This window comes from Spermophilus citellus (genome assembly GCF_964194105.1).
Source record: "Spermophilus citellus genome assembly, chromosome: 16".
Taxonomy (NCBI): Eukaryota; Metazoa; Chordata; class Mammalia; order Rodentia; family Sciuridae; genus Spermophilus; species Spermophilus citellus.
The window spans coordinates 82,821,437-82,846,664 of NC_138196.1; the positions used below are offsets into that span (position 1 = coordinate 82,821,437).

A 25,228-nucleotide genomic window follows, 5' to 3' on the forward strand; every position below is an offset into this window, starting at 1 on the left:
GGAGTCCACAGAGTGGGGAATCCCAAATTTCAACATGATCCTGAGAGCCAGGCCAGCAACACTGCGGTGCTGAGTGCTGTGTGGCCTCCCTTCCCCGTGTGACTGTGGAAGCCACTGGACTCTCCCCATCCAGCATCCTACAGGGCCATGCTCCACAGATGGTCTTAACATCTAAAATGAAAAAGCAATGCCCAGGGGAAGGGCCGGGTGGAAGTGCAGAAGCAAAGAGCAATTCATGGAGGTGCTTTAGAACAGACCTCCCCACAGGACACCAGGACTAGGTGGCTGTCCTCTGAAAAGGAGGGAAGGAGCACTGTCCTCCCCGCGCAGTGGGTATGCCAGCCCACTGTCTTTGAATTAATGTTTTAATTAAATATTTCCCCACAAAGTCACCTTTCTTTCATGTCCTAATCCCAGCTTGCACCAGGTGACAAAAGATGTGAAACCTATTAAAAATCTCCCGAGATGCAGATCTAATCCTGTTACCGGCTCCACTCCTTCCACCAGTAAAACCTTTATCTTTTTGGTTCAATGAGAACTGATTAAAGCCCCTCCCAGCCCAAAGGGCTCCTCTGAGGGTAATTACTTTGCTCCAGAATGAGCCCTGCTCTCCTTCTGAGAAAACCCTCATGCTCTGCAAATTAACTTTGGAATCAGCTGATAATGCTACAAAGTATGGAGTCCATGTCCGGAATTTAGAAAGTGAACAGTGAAAACAAATTTGAAACACACGGTAGGAACACAGCCTGTCGTTTTTGAATATACAATTTTATAATTTTCATGGAAAGCAGAGATGTTTTAAAGGGCAGCGCTGCTAAGACAGAGGTGTGGGAAATGGGTCGCTGATGGTGCTGAGGAGGTCTCGGGAGGAAAGGGGGACTGTCTAGGTGCTGAGTGTCCAGCACCTCTCCAGCCTTCAGAAGAGATGCTGTTCACCATGAGCAGGAGGTGAGCGCCAGTCTTCCCAGTTCTCCATTTGGTCCCACTCTTCTGAGCCACAGGGAGCACTCCTGGTCATGGGGTACACCGTCCCTGCACAGGGTCTGGCCAGGCGGTGGGTGTTCCTGGGCACAGGCGCACACCTTAATTCACCATTCAGTGTGTCTCAGGAACTTGCTATAAACTATAAAAGGGAGAACACTGCCACAAAAACAGTCTCTGCTGCACACATGACGAGGGGTTGCCTTCCTCCTGGGACTGGCTGGATCGTCCCTGCCAGGCACAGGCCGACATTAGTCACGCGCTGGCATAGAGCTGGGCAGCTGCCCACCGAGGCCTTGGAGACCACCAACGAAAAGAGAAGGAAGAGCGGAGACTCCGAGATGTTGCAGGGGCCTGTCCGAGCCAGCCTCCGGAAGGCCAGACTGTAGCCCGGGTGAAGTCCCCTCCCGCTGGGTGTGCACTGGCACTCTGAGCTCTGCCCTGTACTTGCCCTGCCCGCCACCACTGGCTCTCTTCTTCCTCTTCGCTAGTGTTTCCCAGAATGTCATGCACGCCTGAAACCATGTAGCCAGGGGTTAGCTAATGTTTAGTTAATTGATTTTTAGAACTATTGATTGAACCCAGGGCTCTTTACCACTAAGCCACACTCCCAGCCCTATTTATTTATTTTTTATTTTGAGGCAGTGTCTAAGTTGCTGAGACTGACCTCAACCTTGTGATCCTCCGGTCTCAGCCTCCTGAGTGCTGGGATTCCAGCACCTGGCATAAATGATTGTTTTAAAAGCCAGAGTAACCATACAGTATTGTTTAGTGAGCCCTTATCTTAACTAACCTAACGGGCTCAGACCACCATGATGCGTCTTCAGGAACAGAATGGTTTTCTTGCTCATGCCCTGACCTTGTCGGATGACTGGAGTTTCCAGCAATACGGTGGGTGCCCAAGCATGCAGGGAACTGGGGAACTATAAGATGCTACAGACTGCAGGGCTATAATTAACTTCAACAACAATATCTGAAACACGCTCCTGTCCCTCTACTCGCTGTTACCAGGTTAGATGGCCTGGCTCCTGCCCCCTGTGAATCACACACTGCGGCAGCTGTGCCCCGTGCAGAAGGAATTGAGAACAGGGCCACTGCAAGTGTGCGTGAAATGTCTTTATTCTGCACACCACCTGACAGAAGGGCTCTTTGGAAGCACCACCCTCTAAAACTGCACACCAGATGGCACTTCCTCTGACCAGCCCGGCCTTACACTACAGTGACCATACCCTGCTGTCAAAGGACTTGTATCACCCAGGGTTTCAGGAGTGGCCTGCAATGCTGGTCTCTGCATGTTCTGTTTTCTAGAGGGCAGGAACTCAGTTAAAGACAACCCCAAGCTGCCTACCAGTCAGGGCATGAGCAAGAAAACCATTCTGTTCCTGAAGACCCACCCTGGTGGTCTAAGCCAGTTAGGTTAGTTAAGATAAGGGGTCACTAAACAAGCAGGCATTCAGGGGCAAAGCAGTCTATCTGCACCCTGGGTAGAAAAGATGGAGGATTCCTAAGAGGTGCCTCTTCCTCTGATTTTCTCTGGGCTAAAAGTATTTTCTTTGCCATTGGATTTCTGGAATCAACAGCTGATATCAATTCTTGGTTATCTACTGGACAATCATAAACATTAGTCTGAAGAGAACTGTAGGACTGAGTTTTTCACAAGACTATTTAGTGTTTGGAATCTTGAAAAATTTTTAGATATAGATGTAGCTTTAAACTTTCCTGAACAAAACTGGGCTTCTTAATGGGGAATCGTTGTTGCAAAAATGTTGCTAGAGAACACATTATGTTCTGCTGTGAACCATCGCAGTCCCACCACAAGCTGGTTATCTCTGCTTTATACTAGGAATATTAGGGGTTTGATTGTGAAATTCCTTATTGTATTTAACTACCAATGAGTAGATTCTTCAGTCTTTCTTTAAAACAAACAGGGCCTGGGGTTGTGGCTCTGCGTAGAGTGCTCACCTAGCCCATGCAGGGCACTGGGTTCTTTCCTCAGTACCACATAAATAAAATAAAGGTATTGTGTCCAACTACAACTAAAGAAAAAAACCCCAAAATATTCAAAAAACAAAACAAACAAACAAACAAATCTTGTGTAACTTTAACAGAACAGGTGCTAACAGGAATTCATAACAAGCATAGTTTTAAAAACGTGTACAGTGAAATGTTCTTAAAGAGCACAGATGGTTGGGATTAAAATACCAGGACACTCATGAGCAATCAAAACACTGTCCCCTCAAAGGACAAATGGCCATTGTGTGATGTGAGATTGTCCATATTTCTGAATCCAAGCTTGCTTTTCCCTTTAGTAGGACAGTTTTTTAGCAGTCATTCGCTTGTCACATGCTGAGCCTGCTGCAAGCTACAAAAGACGCTCCAATGCGACATGCAGAATGGACAGTGGGCATGCTGCCCGCCCCTGCCCCCCCCCCCCACTCTCCACTATCAAGCAGGCAGCTCCCCGGTGAAAACATCTGATGGACAAAGGTACCCTCCTCCCTGGCACTCCATGCACTTGCTCTCCAAGGAGGTCCAGCTTTAAGTCAGCCGTGAGGTCAGCAGGCAGGGGGCCGGGCCTGGAGGTGACATTCTCACCTCCTCTGAAGCAGGATGGCTTGTGGCTCCTCATTGCAGGCCTGCAGTACCCCCTGTTCACTGAAGTCCCAGGGGTTCTTGCAAAAAAGAGTCTGTTCATCATGGCTGAAGTCACCAGAGACCAACAAAGGCCCCTCCCTGTGTGACCCACGGAGCATGGTGATGGCAGGTGGCATTGATCAGGTGCCCACAGTGTGGCTGCCTTTTCTGTTTCCCCACAGCCGTGGAGGGCAGACGCTGTCTTTTCCCTTCACAGATGATGAAACTCAGCACAGGAGGTGGAAGGGATGGCCGACCAAACAATGAAGAAGTCTCTGTGTTTCAGGGCTTCTCAGGAGAAAGCGGGTTTTAAAAGACTCCAATAAGGAATTCGCACGTCTCAGGAGGGTCAGGAGAGAGAACAGGCCTCGCCTGCTTCCCAGGTCCTGCAGGTGTATTCTGCACACGCTGTCACCTGCAAGGCAGGTCTGTCACACCCACACATGATGTCACGTGCACGGCAGGTGTCACTGCGTAAACAAGGTGAGGAGACCACTCCTGGCAGGTGTCACCATCTCCGCTTCACCCCGAGGAAGTCTGAAGAAGTGCTGGGACATTCAGTGATCCGCTGGGCCCAGGGGTGGCTGGCAGAAACTTAAACCCTGGGTAATGGCAGGCTCCACTCCCCTCCAGCTGGGCTTCTTCACTCTGGACCCAACCCTGGAGCGAGAAGCAGAGCCCTAGGTCCCCATGGAAGAGAGCTGCCCCCCACTCCAGGACGGGACATGCCCTGCAGCAAGGTGACAGGCAGTTAGCTCTGCGATGGCCGACCTGGGAGGTTTTCAGAGACTGGAGGACTTCACACAGTAGCAAGTTAGCTGGCAGGAGGAAAGGTGGCCTCTAAGTCAGCACTGGAGGAACAGAGGGAGGACAGGAGCCTAAGCATCCCTGCTCCCCACGCTCGCTGTGGGAGGCCACACCTGGCCTTCCTGTGGACACACTCTGCTCTCCGCTGCCTTGAACTCTGTGCTGCTGTGTGAAACACAGCACATTCTTTTGAGAGATATGCCACACAGAGCAAAATTTACCCATCCCAAGCGCACAACACGACGAATGACCACCCAGCTCAGGACACACAGCAGAGCATGTCCAGCACCACCATGGCTCCCTGCCCCTCCACCCCACCGTGTCCCTCCTCTACCGCTAGCCCTTCCTCTGCCCTCTACCACCCACCATAGGTTAATGAAGCTCAGTTCTGAATTTCATGTAATTGGAGCAAAACACCCCATATTCCTTGTGGCCTGTTTGATTATTTCTGCGGTTCATCCATGCTCTTGTGCATAGAAAACTGTGCTCTTTTTTGTTTCTGTTTGACTGACTACAACACGGTTCACACAGCCGTGTAGTACTGTAGACAGGCGCCTTCTTTTAGGGAAGTCAGTACCTGGATATTTCTGAGTTGGCCACTCCAGGGATTGTTGGCCTGTACTATTATGTCTTTGGGGTCTCTACAGTTGGGTTGACTTGAAGCTTCCTGGAGTGAGGGGTTAAGTCTACCTTCCGACGAAAACTAGTCTTCAGAAAACATGCCGAGGAGGTGTCTTGGTGCCATTCCTGAGGTGCCCAGGAGGAGCTCTTCAGGAGCAGATCACTTCAGTGACTTCGAGTGTTGGATAAACACGGTCAGTTCCCCTCAGGTTGCAGTGCAGAGTTAACAGGACGTTAAAGAAAGCGAACAGCTTTCAGTGGAACAGGAAGACAGGTAAGAAGGGAGCCCAGGCGTCCAGCAGTGGCTCCCTCCGCCTGGAGATGTCACCTCTCCCCCAGCACCTTCCTCTCCAGCACATCAGAGGGCTCATGACCACGACTGTCCAGGTTAGAGCCTGTGTCTATGAGCGCAAGGGTTCTTCTTTCTTTATCTCAACTCATTCTACACAGGAGCATGCTTCAACGTGTGGGGCTTCTGGTCAGCAGTACGAATGTCCACGAGGTGTACTTTCCCTATTGCTCACAGCAGCTCCTTTCTCAAAGTTGGCCCCCAGATCTTGCTTCCTGGAAGTTACTGGAACCACGGAAACACACAGCAAAGGTGCCATGAAACCCCAAGAGCTACCCTCTGAAGGTGGCCCGGGTGGAGCTCCTGGCCGCTGGAGAACATGGTGGACACGAGAATTCAAATCCTGACTGAGTTCTCACTGCTGTTTTGAGGAATTTCCCAGGCTAGCATGGACTATGGCCCCCCCAAGGCACTCAAGCTGCAGGGGCTAATGGTTGAGGGGTCCAGGGACCCGTGAGACGCCTGGAGAGGGATGTAGGAAAGCCTCTGGGCCAGAACCTTCACTTAGGTTCTAACTTTGGCCTCCTGAAGTCAAAGTGTCCCAGAAGCCACCCCAGCAGAGGCCAAGATTCCACGGGAAGCAAATACCCATAATTTGGATCCCAGTGAGCGGCCAAACTCCAGTGTGGGTCCTTCTGCCAGGGGCTCAATAAAGATTCAGGGCCACAAAGTTTAACCCGGCACTTGGACCACTTTAATTTGGAACTAAATTTCTACGGCTGAGGAAAGCTTTCAAGAATTCAGTACCACCGATGAAACTGAACCGGCTTGTCGGAGTCAAGACCCAATGACAGGAGTGACCACAGTGAGTTCTGGTTTAAAAACGGGGGCAAGATGACTCATTCTGATTGAAACCAACCAACAAACCTAACAATAGGAGAACGCCTACTATGGCTGTCTTCCTGGGCTCACCCCTCATTCCCATGAATGAGTCAGTCAGGGTGGGTACCCAGTGACTGGTGTCCCTGCAGCGCTGAGAAGCACCCGTTTATGGGACTACAGGGGGCCCCTGAGGCGGCAGCAGACTGGGCCAGCCCTTCTGTGGGGCCCCTCACCTCCCTGACAAATAGAGAAACAGCTCTCGAAAGGGTTTTTCCCTTTTCAGTTGTGGGTAAAAATTCAAGCATGCAGAAGAAAACTCGGTTCTGAATGGCAGGCTTTTTATAACTCGTGGGGGAAAGAGGAATTTTCCACTAGCTTCCACTGGAATAGGCACGCATGCAAAGCCAGCAGGCTGGGGAGGGGGCAGGCCTCCAGAACTGAGCTAATTATGGGAAAATGATTCCAGGCTCTTGTACTTGTACCACAAGCATCTGGAGAACCACATTGAACATTTACTTCCCAAATTTCTGCGGTGTTCAAGTCAATTTGGCTTTTCTGTATAACTTAATGTTATAAAACTGGTTCATCTCAGAACAAGTGAGGAGGGTTAGCATGCGGACTGTAAATCACAAGCAGAACTGGACCTCAATACTTTGCAAGATGGGCACATATTCTATACTTCCTCCCTGCTCCAAATACACCAGCCTGGGGGCAACCGCAGAGTTCCCTAGATAGAGCACATGCACGAGGCTCCTAGAGTGCTTCTACTGGAGTAGACCCCCCTTACAAACCCCACCTGCCCCAAAGAGAATGAGTCAACCCATCTGTTTTCCTTAGTGATTTCAGAAGCTAGGAAAATACAGAAGTGCACATCTTAATGAAGGTCTTACACAATTTAATAGTTCTTCTTCACTTTCCAGTCTTCCAATAAATATACAGACCACAAATACTACAATTAAAGACAGTATCTTGATTGGGGACAAGGACAGAAGGGAGAGTGGGCTGAGCTTCCTTTGTACCAAATGCCAGGTTTACAGTGTTCTCAAAGCTCCCAGCACCCTGAACATCTATCTCATAGCGCCTCTAGGCCAAAAGTGCCTAGCAACTGCATTTGCTAAGAAGTCAGGTTCAAATGACTTAAATGTTCAGTAGCTATCTGGAAATAGGAGTACACATAATTAGAAAGGAAAATGTGATACGGTTTCTTAAGTAATCCCAGTAACTTGGGAAATGGAACAGACTGGCGTGTAGGCTTCTCAACAAACTTTGGAATCAGAGTTGAGACCTCCCTCCCTGCACCCCCCACCTTTATTTTATTTATTTATTTTTATTTTACGTGGTGCTGAGGATCAAACCTAGCTCCTTGCACGTGCTAGGCGAGCACTCTACCACTGAGCCCCAGCCCCCTCCCTCCTGCTTTCAAGCTCCATGATTTTCCTGTAGTGCTCGCTCTTTGCAACACCAACCGTGGGAAACCCAGCTTTTCAGGAGGTAAAATACAACAGTATAACTGTGAGCTGTTGGTGCTCCCACTTCTCCCATTGGTTTCTCTTGAACATCTAAACCATCTCCCACCGGTGCTGTCAGCTTGCTGCAGGGACCTAGGGTGCCTCTGTACACAGCCTGGGAGCTGTGCTAATTTGTTTCACTAATTTTCAAGCTAACCTAGCAGAGCGAGCACCTACAGGCTGGTTGCTTTTTTGTTTGTTTTCCAAGAGAAACAAAGTTAAACAATGTGAAGCCAGTAGCTCCCATGGACTGAGCTGGGATTCTTTCCTAGCTGTTTAATTCCCACACCTGTGCTGCAATAAGGCCTCTATGACAGACTCCAAGACCACAGAAGTAACTTCCTCCCTAGCCAGACGCAACATGAAGAAAGCAATTTTATTCAGGTTTTTATACTGTTGCTCAAAAGTAAGAAATGCTGGCATGGAAGTACCTCAAAATAGAATTGAATTCCATTGATGCATGTATTTTGCGTTTCTCATAGTAACTCTGCACTGGTTTCTGCTCGGTGCTGGGAAGAACGATATTCAGAGCACTCGAAGCCACTGCACTCCAACAAAATGCGAAACATGACTCAGACATTTATTTATTTATTATATATTTTTAGACTAATGGGAACTGCATGAATTCTTTCTTGGGCTTCCAAGAGCACATACCTTTTTATGCTTGATCCGGAAAGAATCATGTTTCAGAACATTAAATTACTAATTTACCTAACTGGATACTTTTAACCTTCTTTAGGGAGATGCAATGGTATAATCCACATTCTCTGCAGACAAGGACTTTAAAACGACTTTTCCAAAGTTCACTTTTTCAGGCATTATTTAGGTACGATCACCCACTCTAACTAGGATTATGGATTCACAGTAAAAATTATCAAGCATTTCCTCTTAAAATATCTTTTTATTTATTTATTTTTTTAAAAGAATGTCTTGGCACAGGCATAGAGATAACCTGTGGCCTATTTTTTTTAATTTTAATTGTCAATGGACCTTTAATTTATTTATTTATATATGGTGCTAAGAATCGAACCCAGTGCCTCACACATGCTAGGCAAGGACTCTGCCTCTGAGCCACAACACTAGCCCCTAAAAATATTTTTTATTGAAATATAAAGCACAGGAGATGCATGGAGTATATAGATCTAAAGTCTACAATTGAATGAACTTCTAAAAATTGAATACACTCAGGTCACTGCTGCAAGATCAAGATAAATTGCATCTATGGTGACCACAGGCTCCCTCACTCCCCCAGACCTCCCACCCCACCATGGATATGGCTTATTCTGGAGCTTTCTATGACGGAGATCATATAGGAAGGACTCTGTGTGTGGCTTTTGCTCTGCATGATATTTAATATCAACAACAATGTATGAGGTTATTTTTAGAAACTGAGTCCCTGGCATGAACACACCTGGCCAGTCCCCACCGAGAAACATTCACAAGTCAAAGCAAGGATCCAGGTGTAAGAACCAGTGAAATTGCTTACTCAGGAAGCTACTGAACAAGTTCTACTGGAATCACACAACTGGCCCCCAAACATTTAAAGTCCTCAAGGTTCCCATAGTTGGAGAGGTGTCATGTATAGCAAGCGGAAGACAGAAGGTTCTCCTGTGGCCCAGTGTGACTCTGAATGCCTTATCTGTGCCTTTCCTTAGATAAACTCCTCTTAGAATGCAGCTGTATAAAGATTGCTTTAGGATGACTAGTTCTTTTGAAATAAAACAAGAGTGTTAAACTCTATTTGAATTTTATGGTCAAATTTTGTGTATCTAGTCCAATTTGCCACTGCATGAAAGAGGCGCCTCTCCTGATTTGATAGGAATACCACAGCCTTGAGCAGAAATTTGATAAACTGCCCCCTCACGCCAGTCAGAAACAAACCAAACCGCTCCGAGAGCTGAAATTCTGTAAGGAGCAGTGCAATGCAACACATATTTTGTGGTAAGGAGGTTTTGGAAGACACAATTAGAAGCTCAGAGATTTGCCCATAGTCATAATCACCATTTGCAGTTCCCATTGAGTCTCCCTCTCAGTGGAATCAAATCATAACTGTCTACAGACGCAGTGCAAGTGGCTTTCAGAAGAGTTCTGCTGGACCCTGAGCCACAGACAGAAGAAGAACACGCTGAAGAGTTTTCTACAGACTGCCAAAGTGAACCGTGGTTCCAGCTGAACAACCACAATTACATGGCACAGCCCATATGTTAATATGCAGTAAGACACTTCCTATCTTGGTTCAGGTCAAGAAATGAAGTTGTTGTAGGAGGAAAGGGCCACTCCAGTCTATGTGTGGCCACATAGCTGGGGTGCTGAATAGCATCTTGCTTTTGCTGCATGGCTTCTTATTTAAAAACAAAACAAAACAAAAACCCTGCTGATTGGATTTATGATTAGCTTGTTAAAGCGTTTACAAATATATTACAACTTTAAAAAGCAATGTGCAAAACGGGGCCTTGTTAAACAAGTAATATGTGTTTCTAACGTGAGTCATAAAATGATGGTCATTTAGCACAGGCAGACGTATGGCTCTGAAAAGGACGTGCACATGTGGGGACTGAGCTTACGCAGACAAACATGAGACTGTGAGAACACTTGTAGCTGCAAACAGTGGGAGATTGGGCCCCCAATCAGAGCCTGAAGGAGGGACGGTCTCCTCCAATAGAAGGAGGACAGCAGGAGTGATTTTCTCTCCCAGATGGTTCACTCTAGCATCAAGTCCAGCTACAGTAAAATCACTGAAGAAGCCTCAGCTGCAGCCTTATGAACATGACAATGAAAACAAAAAGAACACTTTCCATCTAAAGCGCCCTGGTATGGAGCTGCAGTGGTCTCGCTCAGGTCTGGGTGGCTTTCCCCAGCATCTGGAGTTGAAAGGTCAGGGCAGTCGGCATAGCCCCCTCCACACGCCACCTGTGTCAGGTCTGCTATTGCTGGGGGACCCACATTTGTACCTTTGGATCTGTGGAGGCATGTGCTCTGTGGAGCTTGCCTGTGAATTAACCCTGAGTCTTTAGGGCAGTTTCCTGGGTCATCCCCAAATTCCCTCCATAGAATTCTTTCTGCCTTTTTTTTTTTTTGTGCTAGCAGGAAGAGGAGATGGAGCAGAAGGGCTCGGCAGGGGTCTGTTCAGAGGCAGCAGCACCCAGCAGGGCACACAGGGCCAGTTCTGGGATTCCTCAAGCGTGTCACAGGCATCCCCAGCCTGCCCCCACCTTTAACTAGAAACAACAGAAGCTTCCTGCCTCTGGACCCAGGACAGCAAACTGGTCTGCTTTGAAAGCGTCTTCTAGACAAAAATCATCTGAATTTCCCTGGCCTCTTCCCCTTTCCGGACAGTCTTTATGACCATGTATATCCAGTTTATGCTAAAAGTAAAGGAAACAGCTCCGAGACACAGGGCTGCCTGGGCTGTAGCAGACCCACACAAGGCAGAGGACAGCAGGAGGGGAAAGCGGAGAGCCCACGCTGTCTGAATGCTGCCTCTCAGGAGTGAGAAAGGCACACTTCTTAAAGGTACAAACAGGTGTATCAGTGCCGGGAGAGGCGGCTCTCTGCCACCAGGCTCTGTGTCCCAGGCCCAAGTGTCATGGGTTCAATGTGAGAAGACTGGCTTCTGAAGCCTCCCCAGCCCCACACAGCTCTGCTGCCCCACAGAGAAGGGCAGAGACCTCACATCTCGCCATGTGCACGTCCCGCCACAGGTACCCGCGTTTCAGAGGTTCAGTTTAGCATGGAAGGTAAGGGGTCTGCTCACTTTATTTTACTTTCAGTGTGTTTAACTTCAGAAAAGAAAGAGCACTTGATTTTATAGACGAAATCAGTAATGCAGTAGCCGGACTCAACCTTCTCATCCCCAGAGCAGAATTCCAGCTGCTTCCATCCCTGCATTTAAAGAGACAGAACACATTTCCCTCCACCTCTGCAGGAAACACGACCCGTCTCCTGGGCTGGCAGTCCACCAGTGGCAGAGTCCCTCTCGCCTGCCACGAAGCCCTGGCATTTCTCCTGAGTGCTCTCACCGCTGCAGCCTCCTCAGCTCCGGCTGTGACTCCTGCCGTGCTTCTCCTGTCTGCCAGGAGTACCGCCACTTCCAGAACCCTGGCTCTGCCACCGCTCTCTTCTCCCCCGCGGCCACTGCAGCGAGCTGCTGAGTGGGTGGGTAAGCAAGGACACCGGCATGGACCACCCAGCTCCCACCACAGTCTGCCGGACGGTGGGGGTGAAGTCTTAAGTGTTCCGATCCTCAGTTCTGCCTTATACAAGGCCAAGAGTACCACCCTGCCATCTCAGGGGACACCTCTGGAGACCACTCTGAGCCTTCTGGGCCATTCCCAGGGACAGGCCCTGCCGTGGGCTTCACCCGGGGCCTTCCTGTGGGACTTCCCACAGATCCCCGGCCGGGACTCCTCGACACCATGCTGCCGTGGGACGCCAGCTGGAAACTCCTCAGCACATCCCCAAAGCTTGGGGGTGGAGGGTCAATGCCCACAGGGCCACCCTTGCCCAGCGAGGGGCGGGAGCTTTCTCTTCATATCCCAAGTCCACAGTTCCAAGACACAGTTCCCAGGGCCTCCCAGAAGTCTTGAGGGACTTCTCACCAGCTGCCGTAGTGGTGGCCGATGGAGGCCACGTGTTTGAACTGTCCACCCCTCCTCCCTCGCCTGTCCTCCACGCTGCTCTCTGGGACCACTTCCTAAATAAACTTCCTGCATGCCTGCCTTGGTCTCAGGCTCTGCTCCTGGGGAAGCCCAGGCAAAGAATGTGAGAATCCACTGAGATTAAGAGTGTGTGTGTGTCTCACACACACATATACACTTCTTTATTTCACTGCTCTTGTAGCCTGCTCTGGGTTTAATTGCTGTGCACGTGTACACACGACTGTACAACGCCTGCTACCTTTCATTTCTTCACTGACCTATTGGTGACAGTACAAATGCCAGGTATCTGTAAGCTGCCAGGAGCTGGAGCTCTGCTAGATATAATATATAGCACATATCAATATATACGTACATGCACACACCTGCTCCAAGAGCCCTCTAAGATGCCTGGGTGTGAAATCACCGCCCTGTGCCACATGAAACGTGAAACACATTTCCCGAGACTACTACACCAGGCTCCCCAGACGTACACACTGACAATGGCTGTCATGAAAAGAGCCATTGTGTCAGGAGGAAGTGACTGCTGGGCTCTGAGGGGAACAGCACACTTCCTTCTTAGGTTCTGGAGTGGCGATAAGGGAACCCACCAGGGGCTGAGGTGTGGGCTCTGCAGCACTCGACCACAGTGCGGGACCAGGCCAGGCGCGACTTGATGGAGCACAGCACACAGCGCTGAAAATCACTGTCCCTGTCTCAGGGGGAGGGGACCCTGCCACCATGGCGGCTACAACTCCAGCGCACCTTCCCGTTCGCAGTGGGCTCCAACAGAAGGAAGTCTCCTGTACTAATGAAAGCAGGGAAGGGCTGGTGTCCAGACCTGGCAAAAAGTGTGGACCCTCAGCAGTAGGGCAGGCAGGCCCTCCCGGTCCCTGGTTTCTACACTCCCCGCTCTGCAGGGTGAGGGGCGCCGCCGGGTCACCACAGGGCTGCCGGTGACAGCACTTCCCCAGGTTGTGTGATGCCAGCCCAGCTCAGCACAAACTGCCCAGCTCAGGGGCACCCGAGTGTGACCGCCAACCTGTGGCGGGGCAGGCAGCCGTCCAGGCCCTGGGAGTGTGCTGGAGGCCCCAGGCTTGCCCCCACACAGCCTCGCGGCCACTTGTCTTCCATCTCAGCATCTCTCTCAAGCTCTGCCGAGCACACTGCTGAGGCGGCAGAATCCCTAGCCTTACAACAGGAAGCCCCAGGACACCCCGTAAGGAGGGGAGTCAACAGGACACCCCATGAGGAGGGAAGCAAGCCCAGGGCTGCCAGTTCCCTGTCTGGAGATCTTAAATGATGCTTCAGAGATCCCTCGTGACAGAGAACCAAGAACATTAGGTCAAAAGCCTCCCAAACAGAATATTCGTGGGTCGAATAACCTTGTGCTTGGAGTTTCACGCTAATCATGAGGGCCAGTGCTCTGCCTGTTGTCACTGGGGCCTACTTATGTGTAGGATGGTGGCCGTGAACACTGAACTGCGGTGTTGGGAGACGGAAAACAAAGTGGAACACACACAAAAGGTTTCTGGCATCAACGTGTGACACCAATGTAGTCAGCTTCTGCGATGAGGGAGAGACGGGGGCGCTGGAGCCTGGGAGGGCAAGGACCGGAGGAAGGGGAGGCTGCTGTGGTTTGGGTATGGTCCGAGAGCGTCCCTTGAGGGTTTAGGTGACGAAACTGCCTACAATGTAGTGATTTGGGGAAGTGGTAGGACCTCGAAGAGGCAGAAAGATCACTGGGGGTGAGTCCTGGGAAGGGGTTAGACCCTGGGTAGTTCTCCTGAGAGGGCTGTTCTGAAAGGGCAAGGCTGGCACCCCCCCCCCCCCCAGGTGCTCCGGCTTCCCGTCTCATGGGTGTTTCCCACAGTGCCATCCTCCATGATGCAGCCCAGCCAGAGGCCCTCGCCAGGGCTGGCACCAGGCTGTGTGGGCTTTCAGCCTCCAAAATTGTGAGCTACATGCCACTCTTCTTTACACAGTACCCAGCCTCAGGAGTTTTGTTACGGCAATGAGAAGACTGATGAGGAGGCTGAGGAGGCCACGGGACGTCCATCCAAAGGGTTGTGTGTTTCCCAGAGAGAGAATCCTGCAGGCATGGGTAGGGGACAATGTGAACCTCAGGTTTGCATTTGGCTTTTTGACTTTGAAGATGGTAGGACGGCTGCGAGAGGATTCAGACAAGAAGTTGGGAGGGAAGAAGGGCTCAGAGGCAGAGAAGCAGCCCCTGGGCGGGTGTGAGAACAGGGCCCGTCTCACTTGCAGACTGAGATGCTGCGGTGAAAGGTTTCCAAGGAAACTTGGAGCTCTTGGTTTTCTAGGAAACCAAGTCCCTGAGATGGACAAAACTGAGCCAAAGGGACAAGGACACTCAGCTTCATTAAACGGAGATGACCTCTCAGGCAGCATCTGAAGCTGCGGAGGGGCCCACATCAGAATCTCCTGCTAGGGACCCTTTGCTTCTCCTGAGACAACTGCAAGACAACATTTGCTTTGGTATAAAAAACATGGATGACGACCGTCATGAGAAGGAAGATTACAGAGTAACATGTTTCTCCATGTACCGCAGTTTGCCTGGCAAACGCACTGCTTTTTCCCTGTCAAATTTGATCATTCACCTATTAGGGGAATAATAATAAAATCCAGAACATGCTTTACCTCAGATTATATTAGAACATTTATGTCATAGCAGATTCATGTCATAGTATTTTCTCCTGGTTGCTGTGATGTCAAGTTTGACAGATTGTGGAGCATGGCTCCTTAGCAAACCAGACGCTCAGCTACAATGTGCGCAGCTACAGTACAATGATAGATCCAGCCTTCGAATGTTGAGTTTGGGAAACTCATTTGCACCCTGAAAAGAGGCTCCTTACCATACTTCTCTTTTGTGGTGCTGGGGATGGGGCCCAGGGCTTGGTGTGTGCCAGGCAAGCGCTCCCCCACTAAGCTTCAACCCAGACCCTGGCTCCACACTTTCCTGAGGGCTCGAGCCATTCAGAAGGGGCCACAGTCAGAGCCCGCTGCCGTCTCACACTGGCATAGGGGTCCTGGTGCCCACGAAGCCCGACACTGTGCAGCTGTCTCTGGACAGGAAGGTGATGCCAGACATTTCTTAATACCTGTGTGGGAAGCCACATGTGAAATTAGGAAGGACCATGGCCCCTCCCACGGGAGGCTCCAGTGTCCTGGAACCACTTCTGATAAGAGCAGCTAACTGTGGACGACAGGACGGGAAGCATCTGCCAGGGAGAAAGGACCGCCCGGCCCTCACCTTCCCCTGTGCTGAGGCCCCCTCATGCTGTGATGGCAACACGCTGGGCAGTGTCTCTACTCCTGGCTGCTGTCACACAGTGAAAACAGAGACGCTGAGCACAGAGACACCGCAGGGCAGCAGTAAACTACAAGAGAGCCCATTGGAGGAGCTGAGGCAGGGCGTTTCAAGGCGTGTCTTTGAATGAGGGTCAGGCACATGGGCTTGCCTTCTCCATCTGGGACACTGTGACACACAGAAAAGCCATGCGAAGTAGGAGCGTTGCCAGGTGAGCATCTCCCATGTGACAGCGTGACCATCCCTCTCCTTCCTCTCTCAAAGCATCAGTACCGGTTTCTGGAGAGAAAACAGGGTTCTTTTGCCACGATGCTCCCAGGAGATAAAGCAGCATTGGTGGCTTTCCATTCTAGGCTTTCCTGTTGGTCAGAACTGCCCTTATCTGAGTGGTGGGTGTTCATGGCACTGGTACTTGGAATAGAAAGTACCTTCAAGCCAATTTTGGGACCCAGCCCTCTGGCTGATGAAAGGTGGGTGGGTGTGGAGCAGCCTCGAGTTGGACACGTTGCTCACAGCACAGCAGCTCTCAGCCAGCCTCCGGGGTGCACAGGAGACCCACACAGCGCCAGTGGACCCTGCCCTGCTGCTGGGGCCAGGGCTGTGAGCTTTCCTAAAGGACAAATGCATTCTTCCTGTTCTTTCCACATCAACGCACAATGTCTACCACCGGATGTTCCTGCCAAAGGCTTCAATTAGTTACCAACTGGATCAATGTCCTATAGCGTTTTAAATGTCATTATTTAAATGACATGTCTTCAAAAACAGTGTGCATGGTATGCAGATGTGACACAGATGACATCAGAGTGTCACACAAACATGGAACGTACACAGGAGCTGTGATTTGCCCCAGCGTCAGACACACAACCATACTGCCGTCATCCTGAGGAGCCGACCAGTGGTAGTTTAAAAAACATATTGTCATTCTGTTGTTTTCAAGTATATGCAAAGTTAGGACAGTAAAGTTAAGAAATTTTCTTTCTAAAAATTAGTCATGTACATCTTTTAAAAGTTCTTGATATTAATTTTAATTTGGAACTTGACTTCAAATTTTCAAATTATAAACAATCCTCTCGTTTCTCAGGTTATAACCACATTTGACCCAGTAGCTCCAATAATGGGAGGCAGGTATTAAAAGGTACATTTTCCTCTCCAGTTATATGATTCAGAATGACAAAGAACAGAGCGATTTAGCTTTTAAACACTGAAATAAACAAAGACAAAACTGTTCTTTGTACCAGTTTATAAAGTATTACTTCTGGGTATAGATTTAAACTAAACTACGCTTGAGTACATCTTTGTAGGTCTGAACTTCCCAGAATAAACTTTCTAAATATTACCTTCGCTGGGTGGTGGGAGTAACCATAACCAAGACACAGCTTTACTGTAACCTCCAAAGTGCCACCACTCCCACACGAGGAGGGGATGACAAACTGCTACCCATGAGTTATTTCAATCATAAAGGTCCCATTTATTAACTTGTAAAGCAGAGGAAGGTAGGATGAACTAAGATCCTGGACACACAGGCTGAGCTGGTCCCAGGAGGGAGGGTTCTGGACCGTCAAGGAAAAGCACCTCATTTTCCCTTTTGGAGTCACATGGAGAGGAAAGGCTCTAACTACATGATTCTATAAACTACCAGAGCTCTACTAAGCGTCCTGTGACCTCCAATAGCCAAGCAGAAGATCACCAAGATGACCGCTCACTGCTGGGACCACTGGTGGGGGGGCAGCCAGGAGGGAGTCAGTAGGAATCAAGCAGTGCAGACAGAGGTCCAGCACCCCACCAAGGAGCCTCAGACCACACTGCACCCACCATGGGACAAAGGAGGCCATGAGCCCCAGGAGACTGAACCCTTCTTAAGGTACAGAATTAGTAATCCATTAACATTTTAGAAGAAATCATGTTTGATGACTGTCTATGTATGGCATCTCTGAGGAGACTATTAAGTCTTAAAGAAATGTACTAGATAGAGGTAGTTTCAAGGTCAACTTTCAAATTCAGTTTTTAATTTTTTTTTTTTTGCTATACTATGTGAAAAAGAAATAAAAAATATAATTTTTGAGCTAGGCGTGGTGGTGCATGCCTGTAATTCCAGGAACTCGGGGGGGGGGGCTGAGGAAAGAGGATCACAGGTTCAAAGCCAGCCTCAGCAACTTAGCGAGACCCTAAGTAACTATTGAGACCCTGTCTCAAAATAAAAATAAAAAGGGCTGGGGATGTGGCTCAGCGGTTAAGTGCCCCTGGGTCCAATCCCTGGCACACCTCCCCACCCCCAAAATGTGTGTGTGTGTGTGTGTGTGTGTGTGTGTGTGTCTTCTGTCCTCATGAATTGATAGTAACAACCAACAGAACAGCACCTTCCACCATTAGATTATTAAAAAGAAAAAAAGCACTTGAAGTTATGAATGCACAGTGACTTTAAAAGCATAGCTTAATTATTTAAAACACTTCCCTGGCTCCAAGCCCACATGCTCCTCCCACACACCAAGTGCCATATTTATGTTTAATTATCCAATTTTATTGCCACAGATAAAGATATGTACATGAGAGTGAAATTAGCTTCTTCATTATCTTTGTGTTTAAGCTAATGCTAAGATTAGTTGCTGTCTTCGTCCTTTTTGTGTTACCATAACAAAATACCTGAGGCTTTGTGTAAGTTAAAAAGAAAAGGGGGTTATTTTGGCTCAGCTCTAGAGATAGGAAAGTCCCAGAGCACAGTGCCGGCACCTGCTGGGCTCTGGTTGCAACATGGCAAAGAAGTAGATGTGTGCAAGGGACTGAGGGACAACTTTCTCTCCGGAAACTAGTTCAGTCCCAAGTGACCTAACCCACACCTGTGAGAGGGGCACTGATCCCTCATGAACTAAGCAGAAAGCAGGAGGGCATCACAGACCCGGAGCTGAGTGGGGTTCTGTGGCTCTGGGAGCTTCAAAGGGGCTCCTTCCCTCACACTGTGGCGAGGATCTCCTGAGGCCAAACTTTACTTCCTGTTAAGAGGCAGAGCTGCAGCCTGGCAGCACCGCAGCTAAGCCCAGGGTCCTTCCTGCTGCCTGCACCTCATCCCACCAGTGGATGTGGCCGACCTCGCTGGGCCTGCTGGGCTGTGGCCTCTAGGGCGTAGGGATAGTGGGTGCTTGTCCTGCTCCCAGGTTGCTAGATCCTGAGTCAAAGGACAGTCACTAGTGGCAGGACACAGAGGCCGACTGGCAGTGAGCCGCAGGTCTTCAGATGGACACTGAAAGGAGGAAAGGATGACAGGTACTCAGGGAGGGGTTTCTGGTCAGGTGGCTCACGAGCACCCTCCCACTCGGGTTCCCCCCAGCTCGAGAACTACATCCAGGACAACATGAGGAAGGAAATGGTGGAGATGCAGCAGAGTGCCGTGCAGAACCAGACGGCCGTGATGATCGAGATCGGCACGAACCTCCTGAACCAGACAGCAGAGCAGACGAGGAAACTGACGGACGTGGAGGCCCAGGTAGGGACCAGGTCAGCTGCCAGGGTCAGCCTCCATGGAATGCGGGGACAGGCGCTCGATGGCGGGAGAAAAGGGTTTGTAAGGAATCAAGAAAGGTCGAGAACGCATCCCTGAGTGCTTTCCTTCTGAGTACTGAGGTCAGATGATGCTCGTCCAGTAAGGACTTCCAAGTCCCCTTCCCACTGCGCACACCTGATCTCCACAAGGTCAAAGGTCCTTTGCCTCACTGGTCTTCTCTGGATGCCACATAGCACTTTTCATGCATTTTAGAAATGAAAAGCACAGAGGCAGGGAGCTGCAAACTTTGTTCTTAAATCTTAATTCCAGGTTAAGATAAAATCTAAATTTCGAATACATGTTAACACAATTTGTGGAATTAATTTATAGGGAAAGAAACAAATGCAACAGTGAGAGCGGACGCTGTGGCAGGGACAGGCATAACCCTGAGCCGAGAGCCCAGTCCATCGTGGTCCAGTTCCACCAGGACAGGACGCATCCATCGGAGCGGGGCACTGACACTTTCTTTGGGTCTCAGTGGTTTTAACTGTCAGAAGAAGGGCTGGGCCAGACAAATCATTGCTGACTTCTCTTCTAGCTTTAGGAGTCTATGAGCTAATGGCTTAACAGCAGAAATGAATAAGGAATATGAAAATACTAAATACAGCAAAACATTAAATTATCAAGCCAGTTAAAAAAACAAAATCTCTGAAGTCATGCTAACAATATACAACCTGGGACCCAAAAGAACAGGTTGGGGGTGTGGGGGAGGCGATGCTGGCCGCAAGGATGGAGCGGCCCCAGGCTTGCCTCAGCTGGTCTGCCCTTGGACCCAAAGCCAGGCTCCTTCATGGGCTCACCAGGTCGGTACCTGCCCATTCTGAGCTGGAAGCAAGGCTCCAGAAAACCGTGTGTGTGTGTGGGGGGGGGGGGAGAGGGTGGTTGGGGGGGGGGGAGGGTGGTAGGGGAAGGTGGGGGAAGGTGGGGGGAGCTGGGGGGGGGCGTTTGAGCTGCACGCGATTCCTGCGACACATCAACCCTACTTGCCAAAGCCCAGAGAAGGGGGACACACCAGTGGGGGATGGGAAGGGAGTCAGAGGCCTCCTGTGCCCACACGACGCTCCAACGGCCCTGGCGCCTTCCCTGACGGCTGTTGGGCGAGGTGGAGGACACGGAGGGAGAGTGGAGGACACAGAGGGAGAGTGGAGGACACGGAGGGAGAGTGGAGGACAGGAGGTTCTGAGGACAGGACAGAGTAACCAATTATTTGATTACCAAGATTTTTCAATAACATCAGAATGTTTCAAGAAAAATATGAACAAATTTTTATAGGGTACACCATCGAGTACTAAAAATGTAATCCTAGTTGTTAGTAAGAGCTAAAATTGAAAAGAAATGATTTAGAAGTAAATACCCCACGTGCCCAGTCAGTCAGTAAAATAAACCAGTGATTATTAAGTGACATTCCCCACCTTTGGATAGTAAAACCAGTGGGCCATCAAGCTCATCCCAAAATAAAAAGTCCTATAAATATCATTTTTATGTTTTTAGATAATAGTAATAAAAAAGTGTTAAGGCAGAGAACAACCATGTAAACTTTGGCCACATCCTGTGTACGTCAGATTTAATGTGCTTCAGGGTCACATGATTTCTTTAAAAAGCCTGTTGTGAAATTAGATATCATATGATCCAGGGTAACAGGAAAATAGGAAAATGAGTGGGAAGAAAACAGCCTATAAAGTCCAACCAAAGACATGAACGTGGCTGAGCAAGAGACTACCCATGTCCCCAGTCCCCTCAAAGCCACTGCCCAGGGGTCATGACTGCACGAAGTAGGCGTAAACTCCAACGTGAAAGCTTCTGGTCAACGCGAGATCGTCTAGCCTGACACAATGAGACTACCGAGTTGGGCACTGAGTGGTGGTTGGAGTTTTGAGATCTTAAAGAGGACAATGGCCAGGCCTGACTAGTTCACATGGTCACTTGCAAACAGAGACCTGGAGGCTGCCTTAAGGAAACAGGGCTGTGAGAACACAGCAGTCATCCCAGGCCAGCAGGACCCACAGACCATCCCTCTCTAAATGCGCTCATCTAATAATTCCCATTAATTAAGCAGGAGACCCAATTCCCTTCATGGAACATCTGAGCCCAAGAACCTGCAGGCCAGGTCTGTACCCTAGGTGTCCACCTCGGCACCCAGGCCTGAGTTTGGCCGAGGCCTTGCTCCCTTCTGGGGGAGTGTGCAGCCCTGACCTCCCACCAGCTGGGACGGAGGGCTGGACTACCCCTGAGACCTGCACAGTGTGCAGGCCAGCGCTTTGGCAAACCACAAAGACACCCAGCAAACAGTGATTCTTTCAAGGACACCAATTCCTTGGCCGTGATCCCGACTCACATTTACACGTGATATCACATCCTGAATCACCGTGACACGGAGGATGTGAGTAATCAATTCTTCCTGCTGCAAGGCAGCCAAACACCAAGGAATCCGTCCTGCAGGCTCCTGGGGCAGAATGGGACAGCGAGACTGCACACGCCATGGACCAGAAGCCACAGAGCAAGACGGGTCCTCTCAATGTGGACACTTCGTCGTTTCCTGATTGGTTGCAAGGACCATTAGAATAGGAAAGAGAAAACAGCAAAGGCTGAACGTGTGGCCCTGTCCGGGAAATGCCAGGCTAACGGGAGCTACGTGTCTATTTACTGAGCATCCCTGCGTCCACTGACCACCAGATAAATACCACAACGGTGCTTGTTTGGGCCAGCGGAATTACTTTTTATTTATCCACAATTTTTAATCTTTGAAATCTGAGCACTGGATGCTCCTACTAATCTCACAGTGTAAGATGATAAAATACAGAACTATAGAAAAATATTATAATTTCATACAAACATCAATATCCATAACTATTAACTACTTTCGAAATAAAAACAGAGAAAAAAAAACAACCCACAAAAACCACACATGGAAATAATCCAAGACACCTCGCTTTTTCTGAACATGAAAAATAGGTCAAAATAAGGAAGTTGGGCTGATAAACAATGTGTTTATTTTCTGATTATATGGATAATTAGAAGGTAAGAAATTAAACTGATTAAAAGTGATAAATAGGAATTTCATTCTGTTACATTTAGGTTTTAAACCAGACAACAAGGCTTGAACTTCAGCTTCTGGAACATTCCCTTTCTACAAACAAATTGGAAAAACAGATTTTGGACCAGACCAGTGAAATAAACAAACTGCAGGACAAGAACAGGTAACCACCAGTACAAAAATATCGTACGCTCTGAAGACACAGGGCCTACCTCGCTGACTGTCAATTGCGGGTGTAGTTCTCACAATGACGGATTTCTCCGTGTCCAGCACACACACGGAAGAGACAGTGTGCAGGGAAAGGCAGGGGAGGGTCCAGGAACATGCTGCACTGACACAGAAGTCCTCCCCTGTCCCTGATCCTGGTCTTCACTTTCTGCTGTCACTGTGGCCCTCCAAGCTGCCTCAATAGCACACATGCTTGTCGGTGAAAACTGCGGTGTGTGATGCTGGCCGAGGCTTTAACGGTGGCTTCACCATGCTCATTTGCCTTTGGGGACTTTGTGTCTTCTATACAAAATAATTTACAGGAAGGTTTTCTTATATTGTCATTCATTCACCATGCATTATTTCCTCTTAAAACCATGGTCAAGTAAAAACAAAAGTTGGTGCTAAAATTACTGAATTAATACTTAAATTTAGAAAAAAGTCCCAGGATAAGAAGTATGGTAACAAAAACTTCAGGTGGTGAGTGGGGACCGTTTTCCTAGGTTGATACTAGATGGGGACATGTGAAGGTAAGTTTGCATACATATTTGGTGTGCTTTATCCTTGGTTTTAATTAAGGCATGGAAAATAGTCACAACAATTTATCTTTTCTATTTCGCAACCTAAGTGATTCTTTAGTCTTAGTCAGAAATGGCGATAAATGTTGTATATGCTCATTATTTACTGTGAATCAAAAACGAAACTAATTTTTCTTTCTGTTCTCTGGGGACCAAATTTAATTTATTCTGGGTCTCCAGTTTTAAAAAGCAAACAGATTTTTTTCATTCAAGTAATTTTCATTTATTTCAAATTGAGTTTGAGACCAACATTTGAGATAAAACAATCTCACAGCAATTTCACGTGGCACAGGAAAAGCTGCTGATCACCACCACTCACTCGACTGACTGTCTCTTGGAAACCTGGGATAGGCTCAGGCTGTAGAATGTGCCCTGGGACTGAACACGGCTTCTCTCTGTAGTTTTCAAATTTAAGCAGGAATGACCTTCAAAACACAGCAAACCACAGTACAGTTGGAATCCACCATCTATATATCCCAAAACCTTGAGTTACAAAGAAATTTCACTAAATTGTAAGATCAGAAAAATGTTGTGAGAGTTGATTGTGTTTCCAAGCAGTGGCTTTGCCCAGTGAAGTGCCTGTTCTCGGCAGTAGATCCAACCTAAGCTGAGAGTCCTGCTCTTCTAAGTAAAAGGCAAGGAGATTTGACAGCACAGTCAGCCATCCTTGACCTCTGGGTCTGCATCCCAGAGTCAGCCAAGCTTGGACCCAAAATGTTTGTGGGGAGTGGGGGGAGGGAGTACATTTGTGCAGAACATGTTGCTTTCCTTGTCATTATTCCGTCAATAATGGGATGTTAACAACTATTTACATAGGTTTGTATTAGGTTAGGTGTTAGATTATCTAGAGGTGCTTTAAAGCATGCAGAAGGACATATGGAGGCTACATGCACATTCTGTGCCATTTTATATAAGAGACTGAGCATCCATGGATTTCAATAGGAAGGGGTCCTGGAATCCACCCTGTGGGTATTGAAGGACAGCAAAATTTACAAATATGGTATCAGGTGACATTGTTGGCATATGCATATATATTTTAGCATTATAGCATACTAAATTTGAAAACTATAGGGAGAAGCAATGTTCGTTACCAGAGCATGTTCAACAGCCTGAGCCTATCCCAGGTTTCCGAGAGACAGTCAGGTGAGTGGTGGCCATCAGTAGCTTTTCCTGTGCCACGTGAAATTGCTGTGAGATTGTTTTTATCTCAAATGTTGGTCTCAAACTTCTACCCTAGTGTGCAGAAATTTGAAACATGAATGAAAATTACTCGAATGAAAAAAATCTGTTTGCTTTTTAAAACTGGAGGCCCAGAATAAATTAAATTTGGTCCCCAGAGAACAGAAAGAATGACTGCATTTCTTTTTTTCCAATTTAAATCCTTCACATTTCCTCTGGTTTAATTTACATGGCTCAATAACATACTTTTCTCATAATTCAAATCTAGTTTTACGAAGTTAAATTTAAACATCACAATATTTTTTCCATATAAGCACTTTTCAAACAAGCTTCCAGAAAAGTACAATTGCTTTCTTTATACAATAGGTTCAAATGAAGTCAAAATACATACTGGGATCAACATTTCTTTCAAAACTGCCACTACTACACTTTTTAGATTCACAGCTGAAGTTGAAAATGATCATTTCCTTTGTTTTGTTTTTCCCATCTCACTCTTCTTTCTTCTCAAAATAAGTGACTAATTTAGGGACTCTATGCATCACTTCAATTAAATTGCTCCGACCTTGAAACATGTGGCCAATGATATTTCTTCCTGAGGAGATGAAGAGAAACTCATAAAATAAACACTGACAGCCCATTTTTCATGACTATAAATTTATAGTTTATTTAGTTCAGTTTTGGAGGCTAGAAGTCCAAGATTGGGTGGCCCCATTGGTCTGGCCTCTGGGGAGGACCTAACTGCAAATGGTATCACCGTGGTGGTACGCTGCGTGGGAGGAAGAGGTCACCTTTCCAAACGGAGAGCCAGAGAGGGACTCGGGAGGTAGGCTCACTTACACGAGCTGGCTCTGGTGAGCCCAGGGGTTCCATGAGAGTCCCCTAACCCCTTCTAAGGGCGTTCCCCCAAGCCAAGGACTCTCGTCTTTAATCTTGAGACAACTCATTTGATCAGGAGAGGAGCTAGGCTGGCGGGCCCTGGAGGGGGAACTGAGGCACTGTGTTTAGCTG

At 48.4% G+C, this 25,228-nt stretch overlaps 2 protein-coding genes across 3 annotated transcripts in view; one reads left to right on the plus strand and one right to left on the minus strand.

The window, feature by feature from the left end:
- MCPH1 (microcephalin 1) overlaps positions 1–25,228 on the minus strand; it is a 200,209-nt gene that overhangs the window by 63,793 nt on the left and 111,188 nt on the right. The gene's annotated exons all lie outside the window — the stretch shown is intronic.
- Positions 1–25,228, plus strand: part of ANGPT2 (angiopoietin 2) — a 50,913-nt gene that overhangs the window by 7,183 nt on the left and 18,502 nt on the right. Inside the window, exons 2-3 of the mRNA XM_081269249.1 lie at positions 19,010–19,165; positions 22,298–22,419. Of these exons, the coding sequence (XP_081125375.1) occupies positions 19,010–19,165; positions 22,298–22,419 (278 nt within the window). The remainder of the gene's footprint in view (positions 1–19,009; positions 19,166–22,297; positions 22,420–25,228) is intronic.